At 46.1% G+C, this 10,196-nt stretch overlaps 1 protein-coding gene and 1 long non-coding RNA gene across 4 annotated transcripts in view; one reads left to right on the forward strand and one right to left on the reverse strand.

Moving 5' to 3' along the window:
* Ism1 (isthmin 1) overlaps positions 1–3,223 on the reverse strand; it is a 76,015-nt gene extending 72,792 nt beyond the window's left edge. Inside the window, exon 1 of the mRNA XM_004840830.3 lies at positions 2,620–3,223. Within this exon, the coding sequence (XP_004840887.1) occupies positions 2,620–2,757 (138 nt within the window). The 5' untranslated portion in view covers positions 2,758–3,223. The remainder of the gene's footprint in view (positions 1–2,619) is intronic.
* Positions 3,224–3,330: 107 nt separating this feature from the next.
* Positions 3,331–10,196, forward strand: part of LOC110348337 (uncharacterized) — a 34,206-nt gene continuing 27,340 nt past the window's right edge. For all 3 annotated transcript variants that reach the window (XR_015442069.1, XR_015442071.1, XR_015442070.1), the window contains exon 1: positions 3,331–3,919. This is a non-coding gene — a long non-coding RNA (uncharacterized LOC110348337). The remainder of the gene's footprint in view (positions 3,920–10,196) is intronic.

The raw sequence follows: 10,196 nt of genomic DNA on the forward strand, positions 1-10,196 counted from the left end.
TAAAGAGCTGCAGCTCTACCACCTTTGGGTAAGTTACCTAACCTCAGTTTTTCCAATTAAAACAGGAATAATTACTTAATAATGACAGGAATGGTACTTAACTTGTGGGATATTGTGAGGATAAGGAAGTTAAAATATGCAAATGGCTAAGAACAGTGCTTGCCACAAAAAGCCATTGTTGGTATCCTTACTACTGTTTTAGTGGGTGTCCTTGATATGTTCTGACCACCAAATCTTAAAGCCATGTCTCTTTATAAATGATGATTTTTAAAGTGCTACAATTTGAGAAACTCATCATTGTATGTTTCCAACTAAGCCAGCATCATAAGAACAGAGATAACAACAGACACAGTATGTAAGGATTGAATAACTTATGAAGGATTTTAGCAACTTAGATATCACCGAGACAACAAATTTACATGGAGTGTACTTGGGGTTAAAAATGTCTGATAAACAGAAAGAATTCAGCATCTACAGTTTTGTCTTAAAATACACCTGCTACTAGCAAATTCACTTTCTGGGGCTTGAAAACAGCACACTAGTAATGTCTTTTGCAGACCTCCTCACTTGGCAGAACATACTCTGTCCATCTGAATTGTAATGCTTTTGAAGAATCAGAGGGCCAAAGAAATAACTTTGGTCAGGAAGAATACAAAGCTTTTACAACAGCAAATTACAAGGAAAGAGCAAAAGTATGCGCTAACTCGCTAAATTCATCCTTCTCCTTGGATTTGAGTGTTCTTTGAATGAACAACACAACTCAGGATGAGATAAGCTGAAGCTGATAGATTAGCAGCTCTTTGGGCCCTGGACATTCCTGGGACCATTACTCTTTCTAAAGCCTCCATTTCTTCTGCCCTCTTGGGTTATTTCTTCAGCCAAAGTTCCTTTTAAGAATCTGATCCACTTCCCTTTTAGAGTTGCCACTTCCCCCAGCTGCTTCTCTCATTACCTTACTGTTGGGGCGGAAAAGGCCAACCTCAGGTTATTCTAATAATAGCAAACACCTCATAAAGAAATCTGCCAGATTTACTTTTCCACAGAACATCATTTTTACAGTGTTTCATGAGTCCATGAGAAAAGAAAGCATCATGTATAAAATAAGACTTCCAGAAATCTTGAAGATATTAAGAATTATTCCCACAGCATTAGGCTGGTGGGTGCACCACCTTCTACAGGACCAGAAGTCCACCAGGCTGTCACTGTACCTATTTACCCACAGAATAAGAGCCCCTCAGGAAGTCAAGAATGCTTTTTAAAATGTCTCAAACTTAAAAAAACTTTAAGCTTTGAGGTATACACTTTTCCATGCCTGGTTTCCTATTTGTATGTAAGGATCCCCTTGATTTAATTTATAATGCCCAGGCAGACACAAAACTTGGTGTAAATAATCAACAGTTGGGAATGTGTGAACTCTGGCAAGTTTCTTAATCTTTCTATCTCTCACCTGGAGAAACTGTAAAGTGAGGATATTAACAATACTGTACTTCACAGGGTTATGATAAAATTAAATCAGTCAAAATTGTGGAAAGCACTTAAATCAGTACCATACAATTGATAAGTGTTATAGGACTGTTTCAGTGAATTCTTCTTTCCTCAACAGTGTAGTTTCTTTTTCTGCAACAAGTTGCATAGAGATGTAAAAAATAAAATAAAATTAGAGAAAGACTATGGAGCCCTTTGGGGACAATGAGTAATGTTTATCCAGACACGGCAGAACGCAGAGTTTCAGAGGGCTCTGGTTTGAAGAAGAGAGTTTGGGAGCCTGAGAATCCATGCTGCCTCCTTGGAAAATCGCTGCTCACCTCTACTGGTTCCCCAAGGTATATCCCTGGACCCAGGAGAAGCACTTTCCAAGATAGTGGCAGGAAAGGCCTACCTGCACAACCTTTACTCAGGCGCCCAAGTTCACCTTGCACCTGTCTGACCACCAGCTAGGCCCGCCCAAGTCGCCAATCCTCTCCTGCCTTGACACTGAAACAGATCAACAGCATCCTGTGCCAAGCTACCTTCAAGGGGACAAGACACACTTAAGTCTCAGCTGCAGGTTTAAAAGCCTTAGGTAACCCCGGCCCAGATCACGACAGGTGCCTTGACTTTGTCCTCCCCATGGCCAATAGTGTACCAGGGGTGTCCAGGGAGGCCTTGGAGGGGCCCAGGAAGCACAGGAGCCGCTTGAACGAGGTGGTAGTCCCAGCTAGTCTCCTCTGGAAATTCTGTCCTAACCTTTTGAATTACTTTCTGACAGGGCAGATAGGAGGTCTTTCTCCCGGTGTTGGAATTTGAGTACATCATCTTATAAGGTCTCCTTGGGTCCCCCCACCTCAGTCCTCCTTATCTTATTCAGCTTCTAAAGGGCCAAAGACTTGCTGCACCGGAAAGCAAATACACACTCCACACTTCCTCCGCGTATCCCATGCCTGTGACACATCTGGAGTGTGAGCCTGGGAGACCTTGGAGCCGGGTCCAGGCTTCTGGCACCGACTCTCGCTTGGTCTCGGCCTAAACAGTGCTTCCCGGGCAGAACAGATGCCTGAACTTGCTCTGGGTGGGGCAGAGGACCCGCCTCCTCGTAAGCACCCGGCCCCCTGCACGCGCCCCACTCCCGCGCGCACTCACCTGCAACTGGGCCAGGCTGGCGTTGCCGGTGGCCGCGTCTGGCCCGTCGGTGGCTCCGGAACCGCGCAGAACGGTGATGTGCAGTGTGAGCAGCAGTAACCCCAAGATCAGCAGCAGCTCGGCAGCCAGACGCACCATCCTCTTGAAGCGCACGGCTTTAGGACCCCGCTGGGCCGCGAGCGGCTGCGGCGCCGGGGGAGGAGGAGTCGGAGCCCGGGAGCCAGGCGGCACGACCCCCGCGTCGGCCCCCTCCGGGGCCCCGCTCCCTGAGCCCGCAGGGCTGGCGCAGGGCACTTCGGGGCGCACGGGCCCGGGGGAGCAGGAGCCGCCGGCCCCGCTGCACAGCGGAGCCACTGCGGGGCCGGGGGCGTCCAAGCCGGATGCAGAGCAAGCCCCGGCGCTGCCCGGCGGCGGCGGCGAGGGGGACTCCGGACGTCCCGGGACCCTGGCTCGTCCCGGGGCCACCCTGCCGGCAGAGGGCTGCGGGGGCGGCGGCGGGACGGGCGCAGCCGAGCCCCCGAGCGCACATGGGCTCCCCAGATGTGACCGCGGAGCCGCAGCTGGAGCGGGAACGGCCGCCAGAGGAGCGCTGAGAGGAGGAGGAGGAGGAGGAGGAGGAGGAGGAGGAGGAGGAGGAGGAGGAGGAGGAGGAGGAGGAGGAGGAGGACGAGGAGGACGAGGAGGACGAGGACGTCGACGACAAGCTGGAGGAGGAGGAGAAGCTGGAGGAGGAGGAGGAGGAGGAGGAGGGCTTCAGCGGCCGCCCGGAGTCACCTCCACTCTCGGCTCCCCCGCCCTCGCCGCCCCAAGCCACTCACCCGGCTCACCACCTCCCGCACGCCGCGCTCCTGCGGGCCGCCAGCCTCGCCGCCGCCCGTCACGCCTGGTCCTGGGTGGGCTGGCTCCAGATGGGGGCCCCGGGTACACGGAGGCTGATACTGTTTTGGGGTGGCCGGGGCGCCTGATCGGCTGTGCCAACTGAGTGCGGCAGAGCTTGCAGGGGTCTCCGAGGGCAGCGCCCTCTTGGGCGCACTGAGGCTCGGGAAAGCGGGTGAGTAGGGGGCGCCTAGGCGAGTTTGGAAATCTTTATTGGCAAAGTAGAGCTGGAGTTGTAGTGATGGAGAACAGAGCGCGCTCTAGGCAAGTCAGGTGTCTGTCTGAGACAGTGCTTCCCTGCCCGAAGCAGGCGGGGATATGAGAGTGACAAAGTGTCGTTCCGGAAGGGTCTTGACACTTGCTCCGGATCCCTGGGTTCTGCGGATCGCGCGTCCACTGCGCCCGGTAGAGCTTGGGAAAGGAGGTGAGTAGGGTGCGCCGATACGCGGGGCGTGCGTCCAGCTGGGCGCGCAGGTGTCTTGGCGGGAAGCTGCAGGGCGCGGTGCCCGCAGAGCGGGCGCTCAGGACGTCGGTAGGGCACTAGCGCTGACTCTCAGCTCTGGCTGTGTCGAGTCTGGGGGACTCATCCCGGGGGCGCAGCGCCTGGAGGGGACTTGGAGGCTGCCGTAACGCAGCCGCTGCTCCCCGGCCTCCGCCTCATGACCTCCCTGCAGCCTCGGGCTCCCGCGCGCGGCGCATGCTTTGCATGGGGGAGCTGGCGAAGGAAGGGATCGGAATGGAGAGGAGGACGTGGGATCTTCTCTTGGGATGCTAGAGCGCACTAGGTCCGGCTGTGGGCGCAGGTCACCGCGGTGGCACCGCGCGTTCCTTCGCTCTTGGTCTTTCTCTGGCTCCGGCCTTCCCAAAGTGGCTCGGAGTGGCGGGCTCTGTGCAAGGCAGGAGCCTTTTATAGTGCGTTCTCTCCGCCTCCTACTGGGTTTCCTCCTTCCTCCTCCCCGCGCCAGCCCAGCCCTTCCCTCCCCTGGAGCCCAGCTGCAGTCTAGGCGTTCGCTCCAGTGCATTTCACAAATTTCCAAGCCCACCTCGCTTTCCGGACCCCAGTGCCAGCAGCGTGAATCCTCAGAATGAAATGAAAGAAATAGAACTTTCTTACTGGCCATGCCTGGCTTCTCCCTATCTGCCTCACCCTATTTTTGCGTACTAAAAACTGGTGAAAGATTAGTTCACCTACTTTCCAGCTTCACGCCTTTACTCAGGGCATCTAAGCCAAAAATTACCTAAGTTAAGGCAAATTCTTACGCCATTCCGAAAGTTCCTCGGGTCACCGTGGCATTTTGCAGAATTTAAATAGCTAGGGCTGTTTAAGGTGCGGTATGCTGGCTGGGTTTATTTGTATCAGGCAAAGGAAGGGCTAGCTGTCGCTTTAAAGATGCCTGAAGCATCTTGAAAATTCTAACCAGGCTCAGCATATCATTAATAAATTGGCAACTATTTCTAGAGTGCGTAACACAAAACACACACACCGACTTTTTTTTTTTTTTTTCCCGCGCAGGGAGATGTTGGAGGAGATAGATGCTTTAGAGTTTTAGGTGGCCTGAACTGTCTAGCTTCTTATTTTGATCTCCAGGCTTTTAAAATGCCAATAATTGACAACTGGGGAGCTGAGGGGGGTGGAATTTGAAACAATACCCTGTCCCTTGTTCAGATGAGAGATCAAAGAGGGGATCCCAGCAGCTTTCAAATCCAGTAAGGATCTTCCCGTGTGTTTTCTAATTAGAATTAAAGGTGGCGGTAAAAACAGCCACGTAGTGGAATATATATATATAAATTAAGATAGCAAAATAGAATCCTGGCGGCTTAAATATGGCTCTGACCTCTGGTTGTGTCGGCTTGTGATGTGGACACAGGAGGACGAATGACTTTCCTATTGCCAGTGGCAGGCTGGTCTAAATCACAATCCAGGGGCTGCTGTGTCCTGCAATTTTTTTTTCACACACAATGCCCACATATAAGCCCTAACTGCCCTCCCTCTCATCTAAAGGTAACATTTTTGATCCTAAGGAAAACCGGCTTTTAAAAAACCCTGCAAGGAAACCCTTGGAATGAATGTAAATTCTTGTAAAATTGTAAAGGGAGATTTGGAGATCAAAGTGCTTGTAAAATGTTGTAAAAATTGTAAATTGAAATTTGGGGGCAGATGTCTTTATTAAATGTTGAAAAATGTATGAATGAATCCCATTAAAGTTGCTTCATGCTGAGCGATCCAAATTCCAGGTGAGTTTATATTCTAGTAAGTGCATATAAGTAGCAATGATAAACTCTGATGCTCTAGGACTAAAGTTGCCAAACAAGACTACCAGCAGTGTTCTGCTGTTGAGGGCTTAGGATTACAAGTTTTGTGAAGACAGAATTACAAATTTAATAGCTTAAAGAAATTAAATTTCAAACACTTTTATGAAATCATGCCAGTAGTTGATGAAAGTTTAAAAAAATCCTACCTCCTTCAGAATTCCCAATGGCTCTGCATTAATGCCTTTATTATGGATCTTACTACACTTTTGCAGAATGTATCTGTATGTCTTTCTTCCCACCACACCTGGATCAGGGGTACCTTTGGGGTAGAACATTTGGAACCCTACTCTTCTTCCAGGACAGTTTTCTTCTTCCTGTGTTCATAGCTAGGGAACACTTTCCAGCCACATTTGGGTCTATGTGTGTTACAGTTTAGATCTAAAACATCCCCCCCCCACCCAAAATTAAGAGATGAGTGAGGCAGGAAGGGCCTGGTTATCAGGGGTATGACTTTGAAGGATGTACAGTATTCTCGTCCCTGGCTCCTCCCTTCTCTCTGCTTCCTGGTCTCTAGGCCAAGAAGAGTTTTCTTCTGCAATGCTATTCTGCCATGCTGTTTCTGCATTACAGCTGGCCGACCATGGACTGAATCTATTGAAACTGTGAGCCAAAATAAACCTCTCCCCCTTTAAATTGTGGTCTTGGGTATTGTGTCCCAGTGATAGGAAAACTATTACAATGTGGGACTATAGGGTTGTGCTATTTCAGGTCTGGCTTTAAGACATCTTAAGTTATTAGCTGTATGCATCTGTCTTCCCTTTCTACTGCTCAAATGAGAGCTATTGGACCTTGTGTATGTGAGAAATACTCTTTTTTCATTCAAAGACACTGGGGTTTGAGATGTTTGCTTAGCAACTGGTTTTGCCCACTCCGAGAAGTACATATCAGGGACATGTGCCACATTATCCTTAGGTTTCCAGAGCTGAGCCCTGTGCTTTACAAAAAGAAGTTGCTCAGTTTTTAAAAAAAATGTATGTAATAAATTTGGTGTTTTGCAAACCCTAAATAGTAAAGTAATAAAGTAGCTCTCCTTAGAGTTCCTTCTATAGGTGTCTGACATATGAATATTATTAGCTCTTCTGTCTCTTGCACTGTACTCTCATAAATTTTGTCTTTATTATATAAGTATCAGTTATATTACAGCCCAGCTTATTTGACTAGAATATTTGGAGAAAGTTAGAGAAATTAACCACAAACCAAAACACCTAATTATTATCACTGAAGAGATTGTAGTCTCCTTATGGCCCCTTATATCCAGGATTTTATTGTTTTTACTTCAAATTTTACTAAAGACTAGCTCAAGACGGCAAAAATAAGGAGGAAATAGAGCAAATCTTCGCATACCCATAACCTAGCTTCAATAAAACTCATGGCCAATCTTGTCTTCTGTATAGTAGTCCCTCTAATTTGTGCTTTTGCTTTCTGTGGTTTCAGGTTTTGTGGGGCTGACTGTGGTATGAGAATATTAAATAGAAAATTCCAGAAATAAATAATTAATAAATTTTAAATTATCTGCCATTCTGAGTAGCATAAAATCATTCTCAGGATGTCTTAAGTAGGGAGTAGCAAGAAGGTAAGATAGATGGGGCAATGAAAACCTAAAACTTAAGCCACATTATTTTTTTTGACATTCCACTACATTCTGTCCAGGATGCTGATGCTATCCATACTACTTGCCCTTAGTCACTTAGTGGTCTTCAGATTGGCTGGCATGGAATTGTAGTGCTTGTGTTAAGTAATCCTTTCATAGTAGCCTAACACTATGTCACAGTGCTTATATCATTGACCTGACTTCATCAGGCAGGCATTGTAAAACCTTGCATCATCACAAAAGGGCTGAGTGTGGTACAAGAAAAGGTTGGGAGAGAGAGAGAGAGAGAGTATTGTTATGGTTGTTCTATTGTTGTTTACCTCTGACTGCACTTGATTTATAAACTAAACTTCATTATAAGAATGTATGTATAGGAAAAATATGGCACATATGGGGTTTGGCAACACCTGCAGTTTTAGGTACTCATTGTGGGGGGAGAAGGCAACCAGGTGGGGTGGGGATACTGAATTCTCATGAACTTCCTCCTTCTCAGATTGTTTTGAAGTAAACCTATGACTTTGTAACATTTCATTTGTGCACATTCAGTGTGTACTAAAAAGTAAGAGCTCAAGTTAAAAATTGTAAAACATATGCATATTGAGTATGAGCTTTAAGAGTAATTTGAGAGGTCAAAACCAGAGTCTTTTTCTAGTGCAAGAATGATTAGCCTTTAGGAATTGTGGTAGAGACTGTTGTGTGTTCACCCACCACTACAGTTTCTCCATCTTCCTGGACATCCCTGTATAGTGTCTGGTATCACATGCATTTAGATACAGTCATGTGACTGAGTTCAGGTCAATAGAATGTAGTTAGAGGTCCTGTGTACACCCTTCTACATCGAGTCCATAAAAATCTGTGTATTTTCCCTTTTCCCCCTTATGTGTTGGCTGGATGTTTCTGTCCAGCATGATCTTAGAACCTGGTCCTTGCAGCAGAACCCCTACTAGACTCCCAAATTTGCCCCAGAGTATCCTGATTGAGGAATTGTGTGATATAAAAGTAAACTTTCATTTAATGTGTTAAGCCACTAAAATTTTGAGGCTTCTTAGAGAAGTCTATAACTAATATAGGAGGCAATGTTCTGAGAGAAGAAGATGACAGAGATTTTCTTTAGCCGACTAGACAGCAAATTTTTTTTTGTCTTTTTTGGCCATAAGGTTACTGCAGAAACTGCTCAATTGATTTTTCAGCAGGAAGGCAGTCATAGAAAATAGGTGAATGAATGGATGAAGGTGTATTTTAATAAAACACAGAAATAAGCATCTGGACCACATGACTTAGTTTGTAAACTTCTGCTCTAACTTCTGTTCTAAGAGACTAGCACATCTTACCACCTTGTCTTAGATGCTGTACGAGAAGGAATTACAACAAAGTGGCATTCATAAGGACTCCACTTGCTACCCATGTCACCTTTTGGGCAAATTATTTTACCTCCCTTTATCTCAGCTTCTTCATCTGTAAATCAGAGCCAAGAATGTCTACTCTGGGACTGTGGTGAAGTTCAACTGTCATTCCTACATGTAGGACAAGGTAGATAGTTTCTTGTTTCTGTATCTAATACATGAAGCATTCTATATTCTGTCCACAAGGGACAGGGGCCTTGTCTCCTTCTTCACCTCTAAATTCACATAGAGGGTGCTCCATAAATGTCTATTCAATGAGTGCAAATTTTAAAAAACTGCTGAAAATTGTAGCTCAAGTGAGCCTTAGAGGTAAACTGTAAGTCCTCAAGGAAACACTAACAAAAAGCCCAAAGTGTTGTCCTATTAGTATCTCCTTTGAACTATGAAGGGGTCACAGTGATCCAAAGTGAGAAAATTACCACTGCCTGAGGCCCTCCCAGGGTCTCCACCCCTGAGGGCAGCTGCTAGTTATGTTGGACACCTGGACTTCTGCTCCCAGTGTTTTAACATACACAAGATGTGTGAAGACTGAGAGGACACCTGTGTCTCTCTGCTTTACCCTAAGCCTCTAAATACGCAACAAACCCAAGAGATCACTGGGTTTATAGCTATCTGAGGAGGTCAAGAAACTACATCATGAGGGATAGCATTCCACCCCATAAAACAGGGCTGTAATGGTGGCCAAATACTGTTGGTTCCTTGAAAGATCTCGGGATGATTCTTCCTTATGTAGCAGGCTCTTTTACCATGTTTCTAGTGTTATTGAATGTGATGTCCTGCTCTTCCATTAATTTCTGCAAATAAGTGGTCCTCATAGCTCTCAACTGTATTCCAAAAAGACCCTTATTTCTGTGCAAATTCTAAAAGGCAAAATGAAATCTCAAATAAGTTATAGATGGAGGAGAAAAGTGCTTTGTAATTGCAAGGTTCTGTGTTATACATCATATATGCTATTTTCAAACTTCTGACAAATGATTTTTAGGCAGGAAGAGAGCATACCATTCTGTCAGAATTTAATCTCAGTCTAGATGTTGCTTTACAGACAAGGAAATGGGAGCTCAGAGAATTAAATAGACAACAGGAACTTGGTGGCAGTGTCAGGACAAGAACCCAGTGGCCAATGCTCTCTCTACTTTTCAAACTAAATTTTACAAAATTAAACAGGATGTACATATAGAAAAGAGTGCACGTCCCAGATGGGTAGCTCAATGGAATTTTTACTTATTCAGCTTAAGAAACAGGATGTAACCAGCACCCCCAGAGGCTAAATTACTAATATTCTGAGTTTCATCATCATACGTTGATTTGCCATTTAAAACGTTACTATAAATTGAACTTTACAGTGTATACTCTTTTATATCTGATTTCTTGTACTATATCCTATTCCTCTCCCC

This window comes from Heterocephalus glaber, unplaced genomic scaffold, assembly GCF_053883595.1.
Source record: "Heterocephalus glaber isolate CG9 unplaced genomic scaffold, H.glaber_assembly_v1.0 deba00001532, whole genome shotgun sequence".
NCBI classification, from domain to species: domain Eukaryota; kingdom Metazoa; phylum Chordata; class Mammalia; order Rodentia; family Bathyergidae; genus Heterocephalus; species Heterocephalus glaber.